Source organism: Callorhinchus milii, unplaced genomic scaffold (genome assembly GCF_018977255.1).
Source record: "Callorhinchus milii isolate IMCB2004 unplaced genomic scaffold, IMCB_Cmil_1.0 Scaffold31, whole genome shotgun sequence".
Lineage (NCBI taxonomy): Eukaryota > Metazoa > Chordata > Chondrichthyes > Chimaeriformes > Callorhinchidae > Callorhinchus > Callorhinchus milii.
In genome coordinates, this window is record NW_024704772.1 from 900,912 (window position 1) to 928,776 (window position 27,865).

The following is a 27,865-nucleotide window of genomic DNA, read 5'->3' on the forward strand; positions in this document are numbered from 1 at the left end:
ACCAGAGCATTGCAATTCCCATTGCCTTGCACTAGGGACAGATTGATAGAGAGAGAGAGAGAGAGACAGAGAGAGAAGAGAGGCAGAATAACAGCAGCAGCAGGAAGATGGAGACAGCTTATGGTGCAGGGAGAGCTGGGGGAGCTTTTGATCCTATCACCTTCATTAAACAGCCCCAGAGCATTGTGAGGGCTGTGTGTTGGGTGAGTATTTATTTTCCTAGGGAGGGAATTCAACGAAATCTGTTGAGAGAAAGAGGGAGAGGTGGTGGTGGTGGGGGGGGGAATGAGTGTGTGGTGGGAGAAAAGAGATGGATTTGGAGAGGGAGGCAGAGAGATGGCTTGCAATGCCTTGTATTGGAAGAAGGTCCAATAGACACGGAGATAGAGAGAGACTGAGCAATGTCATAGCAGTCATTCCACTTAATGCAATGGTAACCCCACCATTGTTCAGCTCCTGCTGTTTGCAGGTTGATTTGCAAGTTGACTTTCAATTCTATCCTTTTTTGGGGGGTCTTCACCTTTATCTCTACCTCCTCCCCTCCCTTCCTTATTTTTTACTCTAGGGAGAGAGAGAGAGAGAAAGAAAGGGGGAAGGAGGGTTTAAATCTCAGACATACGAGAGAGATAGAGAGAGATAGAGAAGATGGGAAGAGAGAGAAAAAAGGAGAGATAAGGTGGAGAGAGGGAGAAAGAAAGGTGGGGAGAAGGAGGAAAGGGGGAAGAGAGATAGAAAAGGGAGAGAGAAAGAGAGAAGGGGGTAAGAGAGGAGGAGGGGGTGAGAGGGGGAAAAAAGGGGGACAGAGGAGAGAGAGAAAAGGGGGGGGGTGAGGGGGTTAAAATCTCCTCCACACACTGTGTCTTGTGTATATAAAAACAATCCTGAGGAAGGTGTTGTGTCAATCGACATGTTCGCAATTTGTGTAGGAATCTCTCTGACCTTGGTCCCCATACACAAGAGAGAGAGAGAAAGATGTGTCTGTTTGGTTCAATGAATGTTCTTGTTCTGGGGAGAGAGATATGGAGAGAGGGGGAGGGTGGGGGGGAATAATCAAGGGTGCAAGGGATCCTTCTCAAGACTGTGTATGGGTTATTATTATTAATATTATCTATTCATTAACAAAATCTACAATCATTACACGTTACAGTATATCCCGTGAAGCGCTTTGAGATGTCTCGGCGATGTGTTAAAGCGTTATATCAAATGCAAGAATTATTATTATTATTGATGTGTAGGGAAAGGGGAAGTGAGAGGGTGAGGGTAGGGAGCGAGACAGAGAGACGGGATGTGTTTTTCTTGGGAGGGGGGGGGGGGCGCGGAAGATTTCTACGTAGACATGAGTGAGTCACGTTTCTCTCCACAATAAGGCTGTGGGGATTAGCTGGTGAGATTGATTGGCAATGAAGGGTGGAAGGACATGCCTGCCAGTGGGCAGGTGCGAGAGAGAGACACACACACACACAGAGGCACACACAGATAGAGACACACACAGAGGCACACACAGATAGAGAGGCACACACAGATAGAGAGAGACACACACAGATAGAGAGACAAACACACACACAGACCACACAGATAGAGACCCATACACACATAGAGACACACACACACAGAGACACACACACACACACACAGAGACACACACACAGATAGAGGGAGACACACACAGATAGAGACACAGATAGACAATGACAGAGGGAGACACAGAGAGAGGGTGAGAAAGTGGGTACAGAGGTGCTCTGATTCCTCCCCAACTCCATCCCCCACTCCCCCCGAAACTTTCAGACAGTGTATAATATGAGCTTTTTGTCTGGTTTGCAAAAGTGGTTTAATTTTCGGTGAGTGGGTGAGGTTAGGCGTAGATGGGGGTGTGTGGGGTGGGGTGACAGGTTGGCGAGACAGGTGGGCAATGGCGTGCCATTGAAATGCCCAATACAGATTTGGGGAAGTAATGATTTGGGCATTCTCCCCTCTCTCTTCCTCTCTCACTCTATCCCCTCCTCTCTCATTTCCCCCTTCTCTCCGTTCTCTTTTCCGATAGCAGGAAAGGTCTTGTGCATGTCCTTCCCTAATGGGATGGTTGATGAGATGGTAACTTGGGCTGTCCCTCAAGACCCATCTCAAGACCCTCCTCTTTGATTGTGCCTTCGATCACCCTTCTATCTGCCCCCCTCCCCTCCACCCTTCCCGGTCCAGATCCCAAGCTCGGGTCCGAAACTCTGATTGTCCAGCGCCTTGGGACATCCTCCCAACGTGAAAGGCGCTATACAAATGTAATGTTGTTGTTGTTCTGGGTTTCGCCACACCAGAGGGAAGTAGCTCCAATGCTTATAGGCCTGTTGAGGGGGGGTGGGGGGGGAGAGAGAGTGAGAAAAGGGGGAGAGGGAGAGAAAAAGGATGGATAGAGACAGGTAGGGAGGGAGAGAAAGAGAGAGAAGGAAGAGAGGAGAAGGGACAGAGATTGGGGGTGTGGAGAGAGAGAGACAGAGCGAGAGATAAGGGATGGAGGAGAGAGAGAAGGGATGGAGGAGAGAGAGGGGAAGAGGCAGAGAAGCAAGGGCAAGGGAGAGAGAAAGAGGGAGAAAACGAGAGAGGCTGAGAGAGATGTAAAACAAATGTTTGTCCCAGGAGGGGGCTAAGACAGACAGGTCATGAGATGCTTTCGAACCCAAGGTCATCCATCATGTGAGAGCGAGTGAGGCTAATGGCTCGGCCGGGCGTGTAGTACAATAACAGCAGGAACCTTTCTTGTTCTCCCTTTCTCCCTCACTCGCTCTCTCTGACATTTACCCAGCGGCTTTCACGTCGGGAGGACGGCCCAAGGCGCTGGGCTGGTCAGTTAGGGACTTGGACCCGGGGTGGGTGGGTGGGGTGAGCCTGACAGGGAGGCGATTTGGGGGTAATGGGGGGGCAAAGGATGGGGGGGGGGGGAGATGCTGATTCATGCATCTTGACCACCCGTGTAGTTGCTTAGCAACACTTGGTACCGATGTCGTCACATCCCCAGAGCCTGAACTTCCATCTCATCTCATCCCGTCATCAACAACAACACATCACATTTATTTTTATATATATATATATATATATATATAGAGCGTCTTCAGTCCCTGTAGCTCGGTGGTTCGAGCCAGAGGACCCGGGTTCGATTCCCGGGCAGGACAGGTCAGGGCGAAACCTTTGGCAAGTGTCCTTACTCCACACGCACTCGCAGGCAGATACACGCGGACACACGCAGACACGCGCGCAGACGGCCGCTCGCTGTGTGTGGGGCCGTCGCTTGGGCGCAATCGGCTGCCGCGTTTCGCCCGCAAAACACACACAGTCACTCTGCACTGCACTGTGCGTCCTGTGCAGCGCTTTGAGACGTCTCGACGACGTGATCAGGCGCTGTGTCAAATCAAATACAAGGTTTATTTTTATTATTATTATTATCTATTACAAATCTTGCGATGCGCTTTGAGGGGTCTGGACCGGGAGTGACTGCGGGGAGGCGAGGGGGTTTGAGGTGTGTGTCACGAGGGAAGATCGTTTGGGGGGGGGGGGGGGGTGGGGTATGGGGGAGGAGGGAGGAAGCGAGCGTTGGAGAAATGGACTGGAGCCGTGAATAAGAGTTAGTCTTGTGATTTCTGCAACGCCGTTCAGAAGACAATGTGGTCACAGTGTTAGCGAAGCATCAATGGCTATGGGCACATGACCTGCCTTCCATCTCTCCCCCCACCACTCCTCCCTTTCCTCCCCATCCTCCCCCCCCCACAAAAAAAAAACCCAGGAGCCACGAATGAAAGGCAGGCATTGAAGCAAATATCTCCCCCCGCCCCACCACGTCCCGACACGTGACCTTCCAGATTGTTCCTCGTCCCCGAAAGAAAAAGAGGTTTGCCTCATGATCAGCCGGAGGCCGGTAACATGATCAGCCCCGGAGATGCTGGAAGCAGGAAGTGACCTTATCGTAATAATAAAAATAATAACAATAACCCTTGGCCTTGGACCCGGCGCCTGATCACGTCTTCGAGACGTCTCAAAGCGCTTCTCAGGACACGCCGTAAAGTGTAGTGACCGCGCGTGTCCTGTGGACGAAGCGCGGCAGCCAATTGCGCCCCCAGCGACGTCCCCACAAACAATCGCGGATCGAGTGACCACATTATTATTATCATATATTTATTTGAAGGGATTATTAGCCCAGAAAAGCGATCCGCCAATCGACTAACAAACAGGTTCCTACTTAATAACCCTAAACAGAGCCTCGCAAGCGAGAGGACCCGGGCGGGCCAGGATGAAACATTGGCCAAGTTACCTTACACCCCCCCCCCCCCCAAACACACACACACACACACACGCACGGACGGCTCTGTTTAGGGTTAGGGTTGTTAAGTAGAAACCCGGTTGTTAGTCGATTAACGGATCTCTTTTCTGTGGGTAATTTGTGTGCGCGAGTGAGTGTGTCCCATTTGGGGATAATAATCCTTTGACACAGCCGTCTTATCACTCCACAGGATACACTGCAAAGTGGAGTGACTGTGTATTCTGTGGGCAAACCATAATCATAATAATTATATTACTATTACATCCCCCCCCCACCACCCCCAACAGCTCTTCTCTATCGTGGTGTTTGGGAGTATCGCTAACGAGGGCTACGTAAACCGCCCGAATGAGGTGGAACAACACTGTATCTTCAACCGGAACCCCAGTGCGTGTGGCTACGGGGTGGGGGTTGGGGTTCTAGCCTTCCTGGCCAGCACAGCCTTCCTCGCCCTCGACGCCTACTTCCCCCAGATCAGCAGCGTCAAGGACCGCAAGAAGGTGGTCCTGGCTGACATCGGCTTCTCTGGTCAGTGCAGCTGGGGGCGCGGGGGGGGGGGGGGGTGGGTGGGTGGGAAGGTTGGGTGTTGTGGGGAGCGACGGGGAGGGCATGTGGAGGGGGTCTGGTTTCAGGTGGTGTCGGGGTTGGAGTTTGGGGGGTTGTGGGCTAGTGGTGTTGGGTTGGGGATTGGGAGGGGGCAGGTGGTGGGGGGTTGCGGTTGACGCAGGATGGGGTGGGGACAGGGATAAGGGTGTTTGCGGTGGTGGGGGGGGGGGGAGAGAGGGAGGGGAGGTTGTGGGAAAGGATTTGCTACTTTTAAAGACCGGACCCAAAAATGTGACTTATTTTCTCTCTCTCCCCCTCTTCTTCTTTATCTTCCTCTGCCCCTTCTCGCCCCCCCCCCACCCCTCCGCCTGCCCCACCCCCTCCCCCCACAGCTTCCTGGTCCTTCCTGTGGTTTGTTGGCTTCTGTTTCCTCACTAACCAGTGGCAGGCGGCTAAGCTGGAGGACAATCCCCTGAGGGAGGGGGCGGACGCTGCCAGAGCTGCCATCACCTTCTGCTTCTTCTCCATCTTTAGCTGGGTGAGTGCTTCCTCCCCCTCTCCCTTCCCCGCTCGCTCCCTTCCTTCCACGTGCTCCGCCCTCCGTCTCACTTCCTTCTTCTCACGGTCCTTTCCTCCCTCTGGTTCCCATTTTCTCCCTCTCTCAGAATATACTGTAAAGTGCAGTGACTGTACATTTTGTGGGCGAAACACGGCGGCCGATTGTGCAGTGGTGTCCCTCAAACAGTCATGGATTGAGTGACCAATTCTTTTTTTAGTGGATTATTACCCCTGGAAAAGCGATCCGCCATTCGACAAATAACCGGGTTCCTACTTACTGCTGGTAAACAGAGGCGCGTGGGGGGGGCGCGTGTGTGTGTTTGGACTAAAGAAACTTGCCTAAGGTTAAGCCTCGTTCCACCCGGAAATCGAACCCGGGTCCTCTCACTTGCGAGGCGAGTGCTCTAACCACTGAGCTACAGGGACTCCGCGTCGTTATTTCACGTCGTAAGGACATCCCAAAGCGCTGGGAGTTCAACAACAACTTGCGCACACGCACACACACACACACACGCACCCTTCAGGCCGGACGGCATCTCGGAACGCTTTCAGTGCGTTAACGCGCGATATTTCATGTGCCACACCCGTGTTTAACGTGCGCTGTGTGCGTGTTTTGCTACCTGTACATCACCTGTGTCTCTCTCCCCCCACCCCCCACCCCTCTCCCCCTCCTCTCCGCAGGGCTACCTGGTGATATTTTCCATGGACCGTTTGAAAGATATAACTTTCGTTGAGGAATACAATAAACTGTTTCCTGCTCAGGAGACCCCGCCTCTCGCCTAAGCCAAGACCTCACTCCCCCCCCCTCCTTCTCCCCCCCCACCCTCCCTCCCCACCATCGCCAAAATTGGGGTGGGGGAGGGGTGCAAATGACCTCCAGTGACTATTGACTGTGCCCATTCCATCGTGCTGCAGTTCCAGATTCCAGCCACCAGGCAGCGCCAGTGCGGAGGCTTCTGTCTAACCACACGGTCGCCCCCTGGTGGAGGGAGATGGCATAACACGTGGCCCAAACCGACCTGACCCCGGGCACCATTGCCCTCTCTGCTCCGTACTAACCCAATCCTCTCCCACATTGGCTGCCGCACACCCCCTCCTCCTCACCCCCAAAACAAACCCACGGCATCGGTCGCTGAGTACCAGCTCTCTCTCCCCCTCGCTCGCTCTCTCTCTCTCGCTTGCTCTATCCCCACCACGTCCCCCTATCTTCTCACTGTTCGCTCTACCGCCCCCCACCCCACAAGCCCCCCCCAAACACACAGACAGACACACGCATGGGCAAGAGGTCACACAGACAGACACACGCATGGGGCAAGAGGTCACACAGACAGACACACGCATGGGGCAAGAGGTGATCGTTGAGAGCGTGACCTGCCTTAACATAGCTCTAACTAACCCGCTTCCTCCCTCTGCTCCCCAGTCTCAATCAGTGCCAATATAACACAACTAATGCACGGTGTCCTCTGTTTTGTTCTGGTCTCTCTTCTCTTTCCCTCCTTCCCTCTCTCCTTCCTTCCTTCCTTCCTTCCTTCCTTCCCTCTCTCCCGCCTTCCCTCTCCCTCCCTCCTTCCCCCTCTCTCTCTCTCTATCTCTTTTCCTCTCTCCATTCCCCTCTACCCTGCCGCCTCTATGCCCCTCACTCCCTCCTCCCCTTCTTCCTATCTATCCTCTCTCTCCCTCCCTCTCTTGCTCTCACCCTTCCTCTCTCTCTCACTCTCCCTCCCTCCCTCTCTCCTCGTTCCCCACACGTGCCCCCCCCACCCCACCCCACACAGGCGGCTCAGGCCTTCCTGGGCTACAGGAGATACCTGCTGGGAGCCGACTCCGCACTCTTCTCTCAAGACTACACCGACCCCAGCCAGGACACCTCGGTCCCTTATGCCCCTTACGTCTCGGGGGACGAGATAGAGACGTCCACCGCCTACCAGCAACCTCCGTCCACGGAACCCTACAATGCCAATCAAGAAGGCTACCAGACTCAGAACTACTGAGAGAGACCGACCCATCAACCGGCCCAACTCATCCACCCAGCCGGCCATCAACCAACCAACCAACCAACCAACCAACTGGGTGAGACAGAGAGAGAGGCAGAACGAGAGAGAGAGTGAGAGGAGAAGGAGTGAGTGTCTGGGGGGGTGGGAAGAGATTCATGTGTACATACCCATTTTACTAGGCCAATGTTTCTTTAAAAGAAAGACTGTAGCAATGGGCTGACCCTAGCCCCCTCCCCCTAAACTCAACCCCATCCCAACTCAACCCCAACCCAACCCAACCCCATCCCAACTCAACCCCAACCCAACCCAACCCCAACCCAACTCTACCCACCCATTCCATCTCCCAGAGACCACCATGCATTACAGTGTCTCATACACCGAGAAAGGATTCTCAAGGCAGACACACACACATGGTAGGTTCCCCCATTTTCCTCCGCCCCCTCCCCTCCCCATTCCTGGGGTCCCAGGTTCGGGCCCTTTCTCTCTCCCTCCCTCGCTCACTCCCTCTCTCCCACGTAAAATGGTGCAAATTTTGTTTTAAAAGTTTGATTCTGTGTGTTTTGTTTTGGTTCATATATATATAAATATATATATATATAGATATACATAAAAAATATACATATTATATATACTGCGATAATTGGGAAGAGTTTGAAGGATGGTGAAAGGTTTCAGGGTCTGTCTCCCTCGTGCAGCTCCGTCAGGGGCCTGTCCCGTGTGTGTGTGTGTGTGTGTGCCTCATGCAGCTCCACCAGAGGACTATCTGTGTAGTATTTCTGCGTGTGGTTTGCATGTACGTGTCTTCATGTGTGTTTGTGTGTGCGTGTGCTTACATGCGTCCACGTTTTCATACCTGTTTACATGTGTGCATGTGTTTACACGTGTGTTGACACAAGTGTGCGTTTACCTGGGTGCGCGGACTTGCACATAGGCATGTACGCACGAGTGTTTACATGCGCACCCGCGTTTACATGCATGTGAGCTCGTGTTTACATACGTGTTAACACGTGAGCTCGGGGAAAAGCCACTTCGATAGCTCTTACATACAGCACATGAAATGCAAATGACAACAATTTGACCATTAAGAGCTAAGTGCACTCTTACTCCCCGCACTCCTCACCCCCTCCCCATATTACAGGGAGTGTTTGCGTGTGTATGTTGGGGAGGAGAGAGAGTGGGGTTCACAACCTACATTGAGCCCCATTTTTGTTGGTGTGGGGGGAAGGGGGGGTGGGTAACGCCATTCAGAATGGGATTGGGTGGGAAGGGGAGAAAATCTAAGCACAAATAATAGCAAGTTATTTTTATTTTGTTACACAAAAAAGGCTAAGCACAGAGAGAGAGGGGATTGGGGATCTTTCACAAACTCGAGGGGGATATCGACAGCGCGATAACTTAAGTGGTTAGTGACAAGTTAAGCTGGGGGTGAGTTACTGGGAGTTTATTACTCGCAGTTACTAAACGGATCTTGACGAGTTCTTGGGAGGGCAGATGACGGCTCCAATTTTTTTTTGGTGGTGGGGCGGGGGGGGGTGGGGAAGGAAGGGGAGTGGGCAGAAAGGGTTGAAGTCCCATGAAATTAGCTCCCCCTCACCTCCAATAGTTAGCCTGTGGGGCGGTGGGGGGAGACAGAGAGAGAGAGAGAGAGAAAGAGGGACAGAGAATCAAATTACTCCTTAAACAGGAACTCTCGCGTGATGTTCAAAACAGGGCACCAGCCCATTTTGTATTGATGTGACACCCTCCCCACATACACACCCACACAAACACACACGCGCTTGTGTGTGACAAGGTTTACCCCCACCTCTCTCGCTTGTCGCCAATGCCTTGCTTCCCCAACACCAGCGGAGAGGATTATCATCTCGCTGTATCTCCTCGGTTCTACCTGGTATTGTGTGTTAACAGGAAGGATGGACCGAGTTACAAAAGCTTTACACTGTGTATAAATCTGTCTTCACGTTGTTGTATTGTGTGTGCGTGTGAGTGTGAGATGTGGAGTCAGAGGATAGGGGGTCACTTGTCTCTAATTTCGGCCACAGCGACTTTCAGGTCTTGACCCAAAGCACCTGGGGATACCGGGGGTTACGGACAATATCGAGTCGTGTAGCTCAGTGGTTAGAGCACTCGCCTCGCAAGCGAGAGGACCCGAGTTTGACTCCTGGGCAGACAGGGTGAAACCTTCGGCAAGTTTCCTTTCTACACACACACACACACACACACGCACGCGCCTCTGTTTACTTAGCAGGAAGTAGGAGCCCGCTTGTTAGTCGATTGGCGGATCGGTTTTCCCGGGGAGTTATAATCCTTTAAAAATATACACATATAATAATAATTTGGTCACTCAATCCACGACTGTTTGTGGGACACTGCTGTGCGCAATTGGCCACCTTTTGCCCACAAAATATAGTCACTGCACTTCACAGGATATCCTGTGAAGCGCTTCGAGACGTCTCAAAGACCCGATAAGACGCTGTGTCAAATGCAAGGGTTGTTATGGTGTGGCTGTGCGCTTGGGGAGAGAGCGAGAGTGAGAGAGGAGGGGGTGGAGGGGAAAGCGAGAGGGTGTCTCTGTGAGGTGATGTTCGTTGCTAGTTTGTTAGCCGCTAGTTGGTTGTGCAGTGTCTTCTTCTGTACATAGGTTTCCAGTCATTAGGCTTTAAGGTTTATCAGCCGAAGTACAGTAATTGTTCGCTGTTGTTTGTTCGGTTTCGCGAGAAAAAGATCTTTTTTTTAAAAAAACACAACATATATATATGAAAAAAATTGTTGTTCAGCCAAACTTGAGAGTAAAGTGGTGTGTGTGGGTGGTTGGTGGGGGGGTGGGCGGTAGAGAGAGAGGGTCTGTTAACTCCTGTAGGTGAACAAGGGTCGATTGTTAGTCAAAGGACTGAGGCACGGCTCGGGACGGACAGAAACACCTGTTCATTTAGAATTGGAGGGTGACATTTTGTGAATTTGTCTTGTTGTTCCTATATCTTGACTCTTTCCCCCTCCCACCGCCCCTCGGAACCTCTCGCCTGCGCTTTCGCGTTCAATGGGGAGGGGGGGGGGGGTTGATAACGTGATACGTGGATGGGGGGGGGTAGGGGGGAGAGGTATAAAGTGATACGTGAGGGAGGGGGAGGTAGATTGGGAAACGTCCCCTCACTGAAGGAAGGCATAACCTCAATTTGACGCGCACGAGCCGAAAGCTCCGCACTGTCTCAGCCTTAAGACCGTTCTGGTCTCCGAACCTAACCTAACATTCCACAAACCGAGAGACACGAACAGAGTCGCAGAGAGACGGTGCCATCTCGCATTTAACGGTTAAAAAAAATGGGCCCCGCGGGGTGAGACCGGGTGGAATTTCTGGCCTTCGGTGGCTCTCGATGCCTGGACGTGAACAGGAGCCTTAACCTTCCCGCTATTCTCCCTTCTCCCACTCCCCTCCCACACACACACACACAAACACGCACACCTCCCTCTTCTGTGTGTGGTGATGATGCTGCCTGTGTTTTTTTTAATATATATATATAGTATATAAAACGTCCTGCGTTAAACACACACCGTTACCATTTGCCTGTTACACCCCACCCCGGGTGCGGAAAGCAACCTGCCCCCCCCCCCCCCCACCAGGCTAGGGTCCTGTCTCAGTCGGCTGTCTCTAGCCAGACCACCCCCCCCCCCCCCTTCTCTCCCCTCGCCCCCTCCTCATGGACAGACCCCCCTCGTGGACAGATACAAGCAGTCGCCACACCTTTATATTGTGAAAGTTCCCACACGTGAGGATCCCTGTGCAATGTATTCACACTGAATCCATGAGGTCGTACAACCCTTAACGGCATTTCATTGTACTTTCTATATCGTTGTGACTGTGTATTTCCTCCTCCTACAATGCAGTACTTTTTGGTGTTCGTTTTGACAGATATCGGTGACTATTTATCTGTAAAACTGTGGTTCTCAATAAAGATCTTTCAAGTAGGTACAATTGTGTTGGGTTTGGGGCTGTGATTATCCTGTAGCTCAGTGGTTCGATCACTCGCAGGCGAGAGGACCTGGGTTCGATTCCCGGGTGGGGTCAGGGCAAAACCTTAGGCAAGTTTCCTTACTCTACACACACACGCACACACCTCTGTTTACAGTAAGTAAAGTAGTAAGTAGGAACCCGGTTGTTGGTCGATTGGTGGATCGCTTTTTCGGGGGTAATAATCCCTTCAAAACAAACAATAATGTAGTCACTAAATCCGCGACCGGGACACTGCTGCGTGCAATTGACTGCTGCGTTTCGGCCACAAAAGATGCAGTCACTACACTTCACAGTGTATTCTCCCCTCCCCGAGAGAAACTCGTTTACATTGCTGTTTGCGGGAATTGCCTACCGGGTTGGCGCCCGAAATACACGGTCACTGCACTCAACAGCAAGTTCCCGCGAAGCATCCGAGCCATCGCGAGTGCCGTAAAGCACTTTGGCTGACATCGAGAGTAAAATTCACGCTCCCGAAAGAGGGGCCTAACAAACAGGGCCGCCCCACACAAACAACAACTTGCATTGACGCAGTGGCCTTCGTTCGGGGCAGAGTCTCGGAGCGCTTGACATGAGAGAGAGAGACACACACACACAGAGAGTCCCAATACTTGCTCTGACTGCCTGGGTGTCCCTGTTCAACGATTGGAATCACGAGGAGAGAGCGAGCACGACTCGAGGCCAATTCTGCGGAGGAAAGGTCCGTTTGCCGATATTTATTTGGCTCAGCGAAGCCTTCAGTTCGGATACAACACAAGAGACACAGACCACCCTCACAGATACTCTTCCTCCTCTCCCCCCCCCCCTCCCGCCCCCAACCAACTATCACACAGGTCCACAGCCTCCTTCCCCCTCCGTCCACATCAGCACTCAGCACGAGCGCGCTGAGAGCTGGCCAACCCAGAGAGCATTCGGACTCGGGACTTAGGTTTTCCCCCCTCCCCCACCGTCTGCCCGCCCTGTTTGGGGGGGTGGGTCGGAAGGGGTGGGGGGTTGGGGGCAGGAAGTGGTTGCTCCAGAGACCTACGCAGCATCGTCGTCGTCATCGTCGTCGTCTTCGTCATCATCGTCATCCTCCTCGGAGCTGAACGTGCCGTCGGGAAGGCTGTACACCCGGATCACTTGCTGCGGGGAGAAGGGAACGGAAGAGAGGTTACCTTGAGGTTACAGACGGGGGGGTGGGGGTGTTGAGTGGAAAGCTGTTAAGAGAGCAGCACAGGCACAATGTGTGTGAGAGGGGGGTGGGGAGAAAGAGGAGACTGAGGAGGGCAAAGAAAGAGGGTACAGAGAGAAAAATGGAGGAGGGCAGGGATAGAGAGAAAAAGAGGTGGAGGAAAAGAGAGGAGGTGGTGAGAGGGACAGGTGCGGAGAGAGAGAAAGTGAGAGAGGAGGGGGTGAGAGGGGCCTTAAAGAGGAAGGGAGGCGGGGTGACAGAAAGATAGTGAGATAGGAGGGGCTGTGAGAGAGAAAGGGTGAGAGAGGAAGAGGGGGGGGGTTGAGGGTGAGAGAGGAAAGGAGGGGAGTTGAGGGTGAGAGAGAGAAGGAGGGGGGTTGAGGGTGAGAGAGAGAAGCAGGTACCTTGTTGGGGTCTTTCAGGATGAGGTATTTGCCCTCGTCCAGCTTCATACAGATGTCTATGACACAGCGCAGGATGCCCCAGGCGTTCTCCATGCTCAGGTTGATCTGGCTGGCAAACTCGTTGGGTTTGAACTGCTGTGTGCCCAGGATCACGTGACGAGAGGAGTCCTTGATGTGGAAGCGAGAGACATACCTGCACAACGACAGGACACAGCTCAGACCTATCAGGCTGCCCAGGGCCCCCCCACCCCAACCTCCGCACCCCCACCCTACTCACCCCACCGAGCGAGAGAGGGAGCCCTTCACCCGGAGACGAGACTGCCCTGAACCCCAGCCCCCCCCCACCCGCTCCCAAGTCCAGCCCTCGACCCATGGAGTCAGGCGCTTCAATTACATTTCGATTTGCAAGCTCCCAATCATCTGTGCTGTTTTCGCTGGGTACCCTCCAGCAGACTCCCCCGCACCGCCCTCCTCTCCCCCAGCAATGCACACTCGGGGATCTCCCCCCAAAAGGTTGGACCACCCTTAACTAACAACAACAGCAGCAGCGCCCTTCACGTGGGGTAGCGTCCCGGAGCGCTTCACAGTGGCGGAGAGGGAGAGGGGGAGAGGGAGGTAAGGTGACTGTCAGCGCAATCCAAAAGGTCTTTAGGCGGGATTTGAAGGTGGGGAGCGAGGGGGCAAGGCGGAGGGATTGAGGGAGAGAGTTCCAGAGTTTCGGGGCGCAGCGGTTGAAGGCGCGGCGATGGGTTTCCCGTGTGCTGGCTTGCTCACCCGAGTTTGAGGTACTCGGAGCCGGCGAGGAGGGCACAGCATGTCCAGCGAGCCAGCTTGTAGCTGTTGTTCTTCAGCTCTGTGGCCAGCACGGCTCCTCTCTGCGAGTCCAGCTTCTGACGCCAGTCCACTCCGTTACAGTACTGCGGTCGCAACACACACAAGCGTTACTTCTCACTCACAAAATACAGTCACTACACTTTACAGTGCATCCCATGAAGCGCTCTTGAGACGTCGCGAAGACGCGATAAGGCGCTGTGTCAAACTGGTGCTTAGATGGGAGCAGACAGCACAGGATCACACACAAGTCAGCCTGTGTCCCTTGGGTAGTTTTTCTCCCCTCCCTCCCCCCCCCCCACCCCCCCTCACTCACCCTGGAGTCCCACTCGTTCAGCGTCTTGACGTTGATGAAGGAGACTTCTCCATTAGCTCCGGTCATGACCCCATCGTGCTCACACCTGACAATCAGGTCGATGTCCTCGCCCAGCTTCCAGCGTCGGTATCTGCCGCAGAGAGAGAGACACACACACACAGTGAGTGAGTGAGTGAGTGAGTGAATGAGTGCGAGAGCGAGCGAGCAACGGAGGGAGGACACCTCTCCCCAGCCTCCGCACTCGCTCTCCAAAGGCACTCACTTCCCAGGGAGAGGGGAGGGGTCAGGGGAGAGGGAGACTCTGTCTTGCCCTGAGTCTCAGCTCCATACAGGTGGACAGGGGGGGAGGGAGGACAGACAGACAGATCGACACAGACAGGAGTAACCAGGTAGACACTCACCTGTAGCCAACCGAGGCCACCTCGTTCTTGTCCACATCGTCCTCCACGAAGGGGTTTGGGTTTGGAAAACGGTATTTGTCACCACCCTGAGGAGCCAAACAGCTTCATTAGCATCTCACACCCCGACCAGGCTGCCCTGGGCACCCCAACATTTAACACCATGCCCTGCTATATACACACGCGGACACCCCAATCTCTCAACACACTCCGCAGGGGATTCCAGCCAATACAACTCACACTCACACAGCGTCTCTCATGTAGGGTTAGGACGTCTCAAAGCCCTCGCTTTGCTGGGCATCCGGGCTCTGGGGCTGAAAAGGTGACCCAAAGCGCGGTCAAACAGCCAAGTTTTGAGACTTGCCTTGAACGAGGGTGGGAGGGAGGGAGGGAGGGAGGGAACGGAGCCGGGGTAGAATGACTGAAAGTTTGGCCGCCAATGGTGGAGCAGACTGGGCCGGGCAGGTGGGTATGTGTGGGTGTGTGTGTGCGCCCACTGCGAGAAGGGAGCTAACTGAGCCGGGATGGGTTGATGTGGTAAATTTCCACTTACGTCGGCGGCGGAGCCTTTCCTGACCATCTTGAGGCACTGCTGGGAGAAGTTGTGGTTGATGTAGGTGGCCTCCATGGCCAGGTTCCGGGGGGAGTTGAAGGAGTTGCCTTCGTCCTGGGGCGGTTCGTTGGCGGTCTCGCTCACCGTCAGCAGGTCTGAGGGCGGCGAGAGGGACAGTCAGGCCTCACAACAAGGGGATCGAGGGAAATGGGGCAAAGGCGGGTAATTGGAGCTGAGGTTCAGAACAGCCGTGATCTTATAGAATGGCGGAACAGGCTTGAGGGGCCGAATGGCCTCCTCCTGTTCCTACGATCCCAGTCAAATGCTTACCGAAGTCGGAGTGATCCCGCTTGTCGAAGAAAAGCTTGGAGCCAACGCGCTGCACGATGATGTCCCAGGAATAGACAGACCTGGTGCAGCACATCAGGGTGGCCAAGATGGCGTCCGTGGCGAACACGTTCCCTTGAGACTTGGCCAACTGCACGGACACAAAACAGCCGCTCAAGTCAGTCGATTCGGAGAGAAGGGTCACACACAGCGACGTAACCCACCACAAGCACGTTCACAGCAGAGAAAGACCTTCTTCCAGTTTTCTTTTTTGGACAAACAAGCAGTGCTCTCTCTCTCTCTCCCTCCCCCCCGCCCAGCCCCAAACCCCCACCCCCCCCATCTCAGCACTGCGCTCAAAAACCCTGACCGATTGGGGGAGCGGGGAGGGGGAGGCGGGGGTTTGAACTCTCAACCCTCTGCCCCAGACCCCAGCACCCTCCCTGAGCCCTGGGTTAAGCCCCCGTTGGGAGGCTGGCTTGGCGGGCTGTGCTGTGCCGGCCCGGCTCACCTTACGGATGACGGGATCGTCGGTGGTGGTGACCGTGTGGAAAATCCTCTTAATGCTCTTCAGCGTCCTCTCGTTCCTGGTGGTGACCCGGTCAAAGGCCTTGTCGTAGAACTCCAGGGCCCCACAGCTCTCTCTGCAGGTACAGCAACCAGCGGTCAGTGACCTAACCACAACCCAGACACAACCCCAACCAGCGCCCCACAGCTCTCTCTGCACGCTCAGCAACCAGGGGTCAGGAGCCCACCTCCTCTCCCCCTCCCGCCCCGCCACCACTCACACTTACATGTCACTAGGTTCGGCCACTTCCATGTATCTCATCTTCATCAGCCGGGGGAAGTCCATCTCCTCCTTCACCTCCCAGTCGCTCCGCACTTCAACAGAGGAGTCGCGGGGCTTCAGCTGTGAGGAGAGCGCGTCAGTCAGTGACAGTGGCAGCCACAAGCAACCGCGTCGCGATATCGTCGTCGCACCCGCCAATACGCGTTGACCCATCGCAGGAAGTGCCCGCACGCAAGTGCCACACGTGCCCGAAAGGGTGGTTACCCAACCCCCGTGCACGGTTGCAGCACCGCACCCAACTCGTCTCTGGGAAAAGGCTCGGAACAACAAGAGCATTGTATTTACGCAGCACCCCTCACACAGGGCAGAGTCCCAGAGCGCTTGACGGTGGCAGAGCACCACCCACCCCGAGCCGGGGGGAGGTGACCGTAGGCGCCGTCGAAGAGGAAGGTGATCTGAAGATGTGGAAGGAAGGGGCAAGTTTTATAAGCACAAGCGAGAGAGAGAAGGGGGGGAAACCCACCTGCGATTTCTGGTCCCACTTTTGCCGCACGCCAAACTGCTTCTGAAATTTCTTCTGCAGACGCAAGCGATCCCTGTGGGCAGGTAGGAGAACATCAAACGAGGACCGAAATTCAGACTCATTCTCCCCCCACCCCCTCCCACACACACACACACACACAAAGAGAGGAGTGTTTGGCGTCTCCAAGGCGCTGTTCTTGCTTCCACTGTTCGTCATGTTTGGAAGTCAACAACAACAAATGACATTTTACGTAGCGCATTTCACGTCGGGAGGACGTCCCAAGGCTCCGGACAGTCAGGGATTTTGACCCGAGCTGTGGTTTGGGAACAGGAGGGGTGGAGGGAGGGTAGTTAGTGGTGGTGGTGGGGGGGGTGACTGAATGTGCAGTCGAAGAGGAAGATCTTGGGATGGGCCTTGAAAGAGGCCGGGGAGGGGCTGAGGTGGAGGGACTGCGGGATGGAGTTCCAGAGATCAGCGCCGGAGCGGGCAATCTCTCAGGCTCTCGGCTCAGCCTCTCGCTGGCCTGTCTTGCTCGCTCGCTCTCTCGCTCACCTCTCCTTCTGCTTGGCGCTCTTGGGAAGTGTCTGCATGTTAAACTGCAGCAGCTGCCTCCGGTCTTTCTCCCGTCGCATGTTCCTCTGCTGCAGGGGGGCAAAGGAGGAGAGCGGGTCAGGTCAATTCAGTGTCAACGGAAGCCGAGCGAGAAGGTCCCTCTGTGTCCTCGCTGCTCTGTGCTTGTCCGGTTGACGTTTACCTGAGCAAACCTCATCCTGTTCCTCTGGTACGCGCTCTTCTGTGTGCGGGCCGTGTCCACCAGCTGGAAGCTCGTCTCGTCCTCTCGTGGAAGTAGGCGTACTGGCTGCCGCCACCAAACTGAGAGGAATATTTATCTGCGGAGGGTGGGGGGGGAGGAAAGAGAGAGATTCACGATCAGTTACAGCAGTGAAAACAGGCTCATGATCTTCGGGTCAGACAATTGTGGGCTCAACGACCCGTGTCTGTGTTGTGGGCACAAAGTCTAGGCCAGTGCTCCAGCTTGGTTGTTGGGCGGGTTTGTGTGTAAGATCACAGTACTTACTGGTGTACCGCTTGTCTTGATAAGTGGCTCCTGTCCAGTCAGCAACCTGGAAAATATTGGAGGAAACAAATTGAAGATGGAAAGCAATCTCCAGTTAAGGTCAAACCAATTGGGTCAAATCCCCCCCGTTCCATCTTGCTGCAACAATTTGTGTTTACACAGCGCCCCTCACACAGGGTAGCGTCCCAGAGCGCTTGACAGGGGCGGAGCACGATGCTGAGCCGGGGGGAGTTGACCGTAGGCCCAGTCAAGAGACGCAACCTGAAGATAGGGATGGAGGGGGCAAGGTGGAGGGATAGAGGAAGAGTGTTCCAGAGCTTTGGGGAGTAGTGAATCCATGCATTCGGTCACTTTCCTGCCCGTACCCTCCCTGCCCTCCTGATTCCCAACCCCCAGGTCCAAATCCCTGACAGTCTAGTCCATCCAACGCCTTGGGACATCCTCCCGACGTGAAAGGCACCGTGTAAATTCATTTAATGCGGCTGTTGTTACAATCGTACAGCTATGTTTGACGACACCACCCGGCTGGGAGCGGACCCACTGGAGGAGAGAAGCCAAAGGAAAGCGAGTGAGGGCGGGTGTGTGGGATTACCAAGAAGGGGTTAAACCGCGCCCTGTGCGTGTCCCTTACCTTTCCCAGCCGGTCACCCTTGCTGAAAGGCTGGTACGGCATGTCCTTGAACTGTTCCGGCACGGCACACGGGCCCCATCCGAAGGGATTGTCCTGGATGATGGGGGTCAGGAACCGCGCCATCTCCCCAACCTGCAACACAGGCCAAGAGCGGGTTTAGAGAAGGACACAGCAGAGCAGAGACCGCCAGAGCCAGCAGCACCCTACCCAGCAGGGGCTGAGAGTTGCATAAGAACATAAGGATTGGCTTGGGAAAAGAAGACCAAGGTCCATCTCGTTCGCCTTCCATCATCCTGGCAGTCGCTTGACATGTCGTGTCCCAAACTGCATATGAGCATCGAAGCATTGTCTCCCTGGAGGGACACACCCTGGATACTTAATTCCGGAAAGTAATAGGCACAGGTTGCAAGAGCCAAGGCTCGGGGGAGCCCAGTGTGTGCGTTGGGAGTAACTGCTGGAGTCTAACCAGCTGGAACCACATAGCTTGCCTTGATATCACTGCCTGTCCAAGCTTTCCCGCTGCTTGTCCAGCAAGGACCACCTTACCCATTAGGGCTTTGGCTGCGGGGTTAACAGGAGCCAAGTGGGAGGATTCCCTGCCCCAAGTGACCGGTCGGCCCTTCCAGGTCCTGCCGATGAGCCGGGCCGGGCTGCGCCGTCATGCGGCCCCTCCTGGCTCAGGAAATCAGCCTTTTATGTGGGATTGTGGAGGCGGCCGGAAAACGCCCACCGGTCTGACCCAGTGGTGACTTGCCTGACCGATCGGGCTCACACCGGCGGTCAAACCGAGCCCTCGAGCAAGGGAGCAGAACTGTGGGGTGAGAAGCCCGAGAAAAACGACAACAACAACAACAACAACAACCCTGGCATTTATTACGGCGCCTCATCACGTCTCAGAGCCCTTCGCAGGATACGCCGTAAAGCGTAGTGACTGTGCGCTTTGTGGGCGAATGTGGCCGTATTGACGTGGGCAGAGCCACGTCTCCGCAAACAGCCGTGAGGAACGAACCAGCGATCGGGGGTTTGAGCCCCACATCGGGACTTAAGTCTAATCTGATGCTCCAATGCAGCGCTGGGGGTGGGGTGGGGGGGGGGGGGTGGGGTGGGGGGGGTGTTACATTGTCATTGGGGAGAAAGTGGGGGGAGGGGGTGGGGAGGGCAATGGGGGGTGTGGGGGAGGGGGGCAATGGGGGGTGGGGAGAGCAATGGGGGGGGGTTATGGGGGAGGCAATGGGGGGGGGGGCAATGGGGGGGTGGGCTATGGGGGGCAATGGGGGGGTGGGCTATGGGGGCAATGGGGGGTGGGCTATGGGGGGGGTGGGCTATGGGGGGGCAATGGGGGGGTGGCTATGGGGGGCAATGGGGGGGTGGGCTATGGGGGGCAATGGGGGGGGTGGGCTATGGGGGTAATGGAGGGGTGGGGGGCAGTGGGGGGGGGGGAGGGGGGGACAAGGCTCCACAGGTTACCACAGGCCCCACATTCCCGGGGAACCCTCTCGGCGGCTCCGTCTGAGGTGGAAACCGCACGACGCAAAACACGAGTCATCCGAGTCAACACAGACACTAACGGTAACGGTGTCCCCCCCCCGGGGACCCCCCCTCCCCCCGGGGTTCCCGCTGTGCTGATTTACCTGCGTTTTGCCCCCGAATTCGGCGGATGGCGACGGATTACAAAAACCCGAGAGCGCGAGAGAGAGAGAGAGAGAGAGCGCGAGAGAGAGGGGACGGGGACGGCGCCTCACTGCCGCCAAACCGCACTCTCGCGACACTGTCGCAAAAGGGCGGGGGCTGCGTTTCTAAAACGCCCCCCGAAACGCTGCTGTTCGGTCTCTCACCGACCGAACCGGCGAGGAAGCAACTCGGGAAAGCCGCTCCCGCCGCCCGTTCCGAAACCGGCCCTCTCTTTCTGGGGTGGGAGGGGGGGGAAACTTCAACCGACTTGCTTTACGGCAGTGGGGCAGCCACGGTGGCCCCAGTTCTTGCAGGGCCGACAAGGAGCTGACGAAGGGGTGGCAAGATGGGGCTTGGCGCCTGTCTCCATCACCTCCCCCCCCCACTGGGCTTGGAGGACTGACATCATGGCATCTTTTTCTCTCTCTCTCTCATTTCAGCGCTGCCCCAGCTCCAGGTGCAAAAACGCACAGTCACTACACTAACACTACACTACACACCACTTCGCGGTGCAGTCCTGCGAAGCGCTTTGAAGGCGGTCTCTCCCGATGCGAAAGGCGCCGTGTGTCACTAATGATAATAATAATAATAATAATCCTTGCATTTCTCAAGCAAGTTTATTTTTATTATTATTTATTATTATTTATTATTATTAAGTTTATTATTTCTCAAGCGACTTCAGTCGTTCCTCCCCCCCCTCCCCCCATCCACCCCCCTTCCTGCCCTCCACCCCTCCTGATCCCAAACCCCAGCTCGGGTCCAAATCCCTGACTGTCCAGCGCCTTGGGTCGTATTCCAAAGACAAACGGAAAAGTCATGATATTTTTCCAACCGTGACACATCTGCAGCGAGAATTATTATTATTATTATTATTACATTATTAGTGATCAATAATCACGTGAACCTTACAATCTGACGCCTCCATCCCGTGGTCGGGACGTCCGAGAGCGCCTCACAGGGTTTTACCGTGACTTGCGGAGACTGTGTGAATTTCGCGGGTGATGCATACGTAGAAACGCGAGAAAAAAATAGCCCAGAGAACCATCGAGGTGCCGGCTCTCGAGGGTAAATTTACAATTGTCACGTTGATTGAACGTTTTGATAGCACCCATCAGCTGGGGAAAATTTACTCCATTTGCAATCCTCCCCCAAGACCACTAGATGGTATTTTACCTTAATTTCGGGTTTCAAACAGTTCACCCCGGGCACATCGTAATAATAATAATAATAGTAATAATCCTTGCATTTGTTGTAGCACCTTATCATGTCATTCAGACACCCAAAGCCCTTCACAGGATATTTTGTAAAAAAAAAATCGATCAGCCGGGTGTCTGACACATGTGGGAAACCCAAACCAAACAGAGAATTCCACGCATCCCACCGACACACGTAAATCCCTGAGAAAGACTGTTCAAATGGAATGCGCTCTCTCTCTCTTTCTCCCTGTTGGGACACATCCCGCTTACCTAATTCCGTACAATATTAGGCAAAGGTTGGCAAGAGCCAAGGCTCTCACTGAAACTAACGTCAACTGAGAGTTGTCCCCCACCCCACCCCAGACTGAGGAGTGGCGTGTGGTGACTATGTGTTTTGTGGGTCATCTTAAACATTAAGACAAAAACAGCCTCACAGACTGAGTGAGATTCGGGATGAAATTTCAAGCCGTTTTATTATTATTATTATCTAACAATCCGCCCAGCAGTTATTAAAAAATAGACATATTTATACTGTACATATGGAAAATATTTCATTGACAAATGCTCTGACTTCTGAGAAGGCAGGACTCAGTTTTAAAAGTTATCATTCCCTCTTTCTCCTCTACCGATCGCCCCATCATTCTTTCCTTACCCTCTCCCCCTCCCATTCCCCATCATTCCCGCTCTATCCCCTCTCTCCCCCTCCTCAGTCTCTTGTTTCACCCCATCCTATTTTGTTCAACAAAGTTCCGGTCCCTCTGACATGGGAGATAGAGCAGAACAGGTGTTTGTGTGAGTGTGTGGGGGTGCACTGGGGTGCACCGGGGTGCACTGGGGTGTGTACATGTGTGAGCGAGAATATGCATCACTTCCACCTCAGTCTAAAAACAATCATAAAACAAACCCCATACGAAACAGACACTGAGAAACATCACAGAGAACTGAAGGTGGGATAATATTTTAAGGATGGGGGGCGGGGAAGAGAGGGGAGGGTCTCTTGTTTCACCCCTTTGTTGCCCTACAACTGCGCCCCCCACCCAAGACATTTCATAGTCATTCCCCACCCCCAACACACACACTCTCCCCATGATCTCTCCTCCTCTCAGGAGACGGTACATTTTTCCTTCTTCTTGGACTTGGTGGTGGTTGTGCTGCCTTCTCTGCTTAGAGCTCGGTGTCTGTTCTCATCTGGGGAGGGAGGGAGGGAGGGAGGGAGAGAGGGAGATACAGAGAGAGAGAGAGAGAATATGAGAGTGAGCAAGAGAGAGAGAGAATGTGTGTGTGTGTGTGAGAGAAAGACAGAGGGAGATGAACAAGTGAGAAAGTGAGAGAGAGACAAGTGACATGAGCAGTGCTGATAGAGTGTGAGCAGTGCTGATAGAGAGTGTGAGCAGTGCTGAGAGAGTGTGTGAGCAGTGCTGAGAGAGAGTGTGAGCAATGCTGAGAGAGCGTGAGCAGTACTGAGAGAGTGTGAGCAATGCTGAGAGTGAGTGTGAGCAGCGCTGAGAGAGAGTATGAGCAGCGCTGAGAGAGAGTGTGAGCAATACTGAGAGAGAGTGTGAGCTGTGCTGAGAGAGAGTGTGAGCAGTGCTGAGAGAGAGTATGAGCAGTGCTGAGAGTGTGAGCAGTGCTGAGAGAGTGTGAGCAATGTTGAGAGTGAGTGTGAGCAATGCTGAGAGTGTGAGCAGTGCTGAAAGAGAGAGAGTGTGAGCATTGCTGAGAGAGAGAGAGAGAGAGAGAGAGAGCCCCTGCGTGGGCCGGTACCTGGATTCTTTGCATCCTCCTTGCCCTCCTCTTTGGCCCGCTTTTGTTTCCTGGTGCTCTTCCTGGCTGGGTTGGTGTTGGGGGCCGGCCTGGCTCCGGGTCCCCTGGAGATCACAATGTCCGTGAAGGGGTCCGGCTCGGGCTCCTCGAGGCCCTTGACGTCGTAGCGTTGCAGCCAATCCATGATAGTCTGGTTCCTCTTCTCTTCGTCGTCCGTCTCCTTCTTGCTGCGAGTCAGTGTGCTCCCCCGGCGCTCCCTGGTCAGTACGCTGTTCTCGGGCTTCAGCTCCAGCCCCCCAGGCCCCAGCTCGCCGGTCGAGGAGGACCTGTTGGAGATCACCAACTGGTACTTTGGGTTGTAGAGCTTCCTCTTGAGGTGGTCTGAGTGAGGGGGGGAGTTGCTTGCTCTGGGGAGGGCCTGGAAGTGGGAGAAGCCCTTCTGGATGCCCAGCCTGACGTGCAGGTCAACGGGGGCCGAATCTGCATACAGCTCGCGGAACAGAGTGTCAAAGCTCTCCACCGCCTGTCCTGTCAGCATGGTCACCACACAGCGGTGCAGACGCCAGTAACTCCAGGTGTAACTAGAAAGCGAAAGAGAGAGACAGCGAGAGAGAGAGAGGAGAGAGAGAGAGAGACAGCGAGAGAGAAACACAGAGACACAGAGAGAGGGAGAGAGAGGGGGAGAATCATCATAATAATCCTTGCATTTGATACAGAGCCTTATCACGTCGTCGAGACGTCTCAAAGCACTTCACAGAATAAACTGTAGAGTGAATTGACTTTTGTGGGCAAAACACGGCAGCCAGTTGCGCACAGCAGGGTCCCCACGAACAGTCGTGGATTGAAGTGACCACATTATTATTAATTTTTTTTTGTGGAGGGATTGTTAGCCCCGGAAAAGTAATCTGCCGATCGACTAACAAGCGGGTTCCTACTTACTGCTGGTAAACAGAGGCGTGTGCACGTGTGTGTGCGCGTGTGTGTGTGTGTGTGGAGTCAGGAAACTTGCCCAACGATTCATCTACCTGGGAATCGAACCCAGGTCCTCTGGCTTGCGAGGGCGAGCTCTCTAACCACCGAGATACAGGGACTCCACAAGTCGTGGAGAGCGTTGGAGAGAGTAGTGGTTAGCTCGCTCGACTGTGCAGGTACCTGTAAGAGCCGGACACGACTTTGTCACCGTCCACGAAGATGAACTTGTGGGCGAGATCTCCCCTCACCTGCCCCGAGCTCAGCCCCAGCCCCAGGCCAGATATTGAGCGCACTCTCAGCTTCTGTAATGCAGTATAGCACAGTGTCAGCAGGAAATGCCACTCAGCTCTCACACCAACACTCTCGCTCACATTCTCACTCTCACCTTCCCGCTAACCCTCTCCCCCTCTCACTCTTGCACTCGCACTCTCTCTCTGGCTCACATTCTCTCTCTCTCTTCTCTCTCTCTCTCTCGCTCACTCACTCACTCACTCACACTCACTCTCCCGGGCGCACTCATTCCCTCTTACACTCTCACACTCCCTCTCGCACGCTCACCCTTCTCACTCACACTTTCTCTCCCTTACTCTTACGCTCTCTCACACACTCTCTCTCCCCGCCATCCTCCCCCACCCACTCTCTCACTCCCTGTCTCTGAGCTGTCACCCTCTCTCCCACTCTCTCTCTCCCTCCCTCCCTCCACCTCTCGCTCTCTGTCACTCACTCGGATTAGCAGGTGGTTGAGCTGGAGTGAGCAGCACATGTGTAGAAAGCCGTCCAGGCTGCTGTGCTGGAGGATGATGTAAACAGGAATCAACCGTTTGTAACTGGCTTCCAGCAGGTCCTGGAATATGTTCACGTCCGTCAGGTCATCCATGACCAGGGCGATCATCTGCACACACAACAGATGGACATGTCAGTGACACGCGACACAGACACGTCAGTAACACACAACACACAGCCGTGTCAGTGACACACACACATATACACACATACATAGTCACACACACATACCATATACATATGCACAAACTCAGACACACGCACACTACGTACACACATACCACACACACAGACATACGCACACAAGAAAGGACAGTGATTTGCATGTTAAATCTAAGGGGAATTTGGGAAGGGTGTGGGAGAGAGTGAGGAATGAGATGGAGACTCATGTCAAATATAAACACCGTCACGGACTGGTTGGGCCAAGTGGCCTCTTAACACAAACTCAGGGAAAATGGGATTAGTCTCGTGTCACATAGGAATTCCCTGCCTTGAGCTGTCTACCAGTCAGAGTGTGACACAGGCCCAGGTAATGTTGCACAAGAGAATTCAATGTGTGAAAGGAAGTTTTACCCACACGAATGAGATGGGTGGGAGGGAGGGAGGGAGGGAAAAGATGTCTCACAAACTGCAGCGAGTAAATAACACACATTATTGTCGTAAGAGTCAACCTTCACTGGAGAACAAAAGGAAAAGGAGAGAGAAAAAAACTGGCCAGACAACAAATCACGTAAAGGGACACCACCTTCCCATGTGCTTAGAGCCTTTGACAAACGTGTACTTGTTTGGGGAGGAGGCGGCTCTGTATATTCCTGGCACTGGCAAATACTCAGAGATGCTGAAGCGAGATTCCCGTCCGGGAAGACATTAACGTTGCCCTCTGTCATTCATGGCCAGCCTCAAGACCTTCCTCTTCAATCATGACCTCAGTTATCCCCTGTCCCTACCCGTCCCCTCCTTGCCCTCTACCCATCTATTGACTCCAACCCGCAGCTCGAGTGCAAACCCGTCTCGCGCCTTGGGACGTCCTCCCGACGTGAAAGGCGTTATGAAGTGCAGTTTGTTTTTGAACCCACAACCTTCTGCCTCAAGAGGTGAGAGCTCTAACCGTAACAGCCTGACACACCACTGACACACCACTGACACATCAGCCAGAGTTAAATAAAATAATAACAAATGACGTTTACACGGCGCCTTTCACATCTGGAGGATGTCCCAAGTCCCTGGACAGTCGGGCATTTGGACCTGAGCTGGGGGTTGGGATCAGGAGGGGTGGAGGGAGGGCAAGGAGGGTGGGATGTAGGAGGGTGACTGAAGGCCTGGTTGAAGAAGAGATGGGCCTTGAAGGAGACAAGGGTGGGGGCCAAGGTGAAGGAACTGGGGGATGGAGTTTCAAAGGGTGCCCACAATCCTGTCTCGGTGAAGATGGACATACGTGTTTCCTGGCCTCACCTTGCTGGCCCCCTGGATGAGGTTGCGGATGATCTCCTTGATGAAGGGCTCCCCGTATTTGGGAGGGTGAGTGTGCACGGCCACTCGGGTCACCCCCCGGTAGGCCACGCTATCCAACCAGCCCAGGTCCAGCATGGGGATGGGTGTGTCGCTCTTCTCCGGCCAGTAGGTCAACGATCCATCCTCCACCTCGCCCCCGTCGCCCTCCTTGCCCTCCCCGTACCGCTGCCACCTCTTGCGGATCTTCTTGGCCTCTTTGGGGGAGATAAAATGCTTGCTTTCCTTCAACACCTCCTTCAAGTCACTCTCTCCCTCCTCTACCACCAACTTCTCCACAGCCAATCTCTGCTGCTCGCTGTAGAAATAATCTGCTCTCGACTCGCTGATCTTTTTGTTAACGTAACTGTCCTCCAAACAGGCGAGTTGGGAGTCCCCCATGTCCTTGAGCTCACAACGTTCCTCTGTCTCTCTCTCTCTCCCCCTCCCTTCCCCCCAGCTAGATCTTTAGTCCTACCTGGCTGATGTGATGCAACAAAATAAAGAAAAGTAAGCCGTAGCCAGAGACGAGAGTCGGAGCCAAAGCTAAAGAGCAACGTAAAGCTGGCGATTGATCCAGTTTGCAGTCATCAAGGTCGGATCCAAAAGCCAAAATAAACTTCCTTATTACTTCTCTGCCTAAGGTGTTCCCATCAGGTGGAGCTGAGCTCTGTGTCTCTCCTATTAAAAGCTTTCCTTTTCGTTCCAACTTCACTCCAAGGACTGGATTGGAGATAGTGTTGTCTCCTCCCCCTCTCCTGTCTTCTCCCTCCCTCCTGTGCCATTCCACCCTGTTGACTCTTAAAAGATAAGGAAACTTCGCAATTGAAGGCAGAGTTCAAAATACACCTCATCCACCATATCCCTCCCAGGGCTATGTTTCGGTTTCTCTTGTGCGGTGTGAAGGTTGATTGTAGGGGGGGGGGTGGAATTATGATACCCCTTATCGGAATAATTATACCCCTTATTCAGCCGCCGCAAGCCTTGTCCTCTGGTTCTACTGTTCGGTACAAGATAAAACAGCTTACTACGATCTACGTTATCTAGTCCCTTCAGAATCTTAAAGACCACAATCATACAATAATAATCCTTGCACTTGATATAGCTCCTTATCACGTTCTTTGAGACGTCTCGAAGCACTTCACGGAATATACTGTTAAGTGATTTGGCTGTGTATTTAGTGGGCGAAACACAGCAGGCAATTGCGTACAGCAGCGTCCCACAACCAGTCGTGGATTGAGTGACCAAATAATTCTTTTTTTAAAAAAATAAGAGCTTGGTTGAATAACGATAATATTTGACACAGGGCCTTCCTTATCACGTCATTGAGAAGTCTCAAAGCACTTCAGAAAAACACTTGTCACGACACAGAAAAGTGTTGTGACCGTGTGGGCAAAATGTCTCACCCGAAGCACGGCATCTCTGACAACACAGCATACCCCCTCAGCACTGTACTGTGTCAGCGTAGACTGTACGAGTTCCAAGTCCCTGCTGTGGGTGGGGGGGGGGCTTGAACCCACAACCTCAGAGGTGAGAGCGTAACCGATGTGAGCCAGGCTGCCACG

General features: G+C 53.9%; 3 protein-coding genes across 4 annotated transcripts; 1 reads left to right on the forward strand and 2 right to left on the reverse strand.

Moving 5' to 3' along the window:
• Positions 1-7,493, forward strand: LOC103189403 (synaptogyrin-1). 2 transcript variants are annotated; one of them, XM_042344980.1, is made up of 4 exons: positions 1-203; positions 4,591-4,828; positions 5,239-5,384; positions 6,086-6,217. In XM_042344980.1, exons 1-4 carry the CDS (start codon positions 108-110, stop codon positions 6,185-6,187), a joined length of 582 nt encoding a protein of 193 aa, XP_042200914.1. In that variant the 5' UTR covers positions 1-107; the 3' UTR covers positions 6,188-6,217. The 2 variants fall into 2 exon arrangements, with proteins under 2 accessions (XP_042200914.1, XP_042200913.1); XM_042344979.1 differs by lacking the exon at positions 6,086-6,217 and adding an exon at positions 7,180-7,493 and having other exon boundaries at positions 3-203.
• Positions 7,494-12,089: 4,596 nt separating this feature from the next.
• Positions 12,090-20,158, reverse strand: eif3d (eukaryotic translation initiation factor 3, subunit D). Its single transcript, XM_042345091.1, is given in 16 exon segments — positions 12,090-12,526; positions 12,980-13,172; positions 13,754-13,896; positions 14,127-14,256; positions 14,528-14,613; positions 15,078-15,232; positions 15,408-15,555; positions 15,916-16,048; positions 16,199-16,314; positions 16,718-16,790; positions 17,270-17,358; positions 17,472-17,557; positions 17,560-17,607; positions 17,796-17,841; positions 18,427-18,558; positions 20,058-20,158. Coding segments are annotated over 15 exon segments (1,671 nt in total). The 5' UTR covers positions 18,550-18,558; positions 20,058-20,158; the 3' UTR covers positions 12,090-12,424.
• A 1,573-nt stretch (positions 20,159-21,731) lies between these two features.
• Positions 21,732-27,184, reverse strand: fam83fa (family with sequence similarity 83 member Fa). The gene is made up of 5 exons (XM_007909783.2): positions 26,265-27,184; positions 24,754-24,921; positions 24,210-24,331; positions 23,058-23,638; positions 21,732-22,481 (listed from the first exon to the last, which is right to left on the reverse strand). The coding sequence occupies exons 1-5, from the start codon at positions 26,700-26,702 to the stop codon at positions 22,396-22,398; spliced, it is 1,395 nt and encodes a 464-aa protein (XP_007907974.1). The 5' UTR covers positions 26,703-27,184; the 3' UTR covers positions 21,732-22,395.
• Between the last annotated feature and the right edge of the window lie 681 nt (positions 27,185-27,865).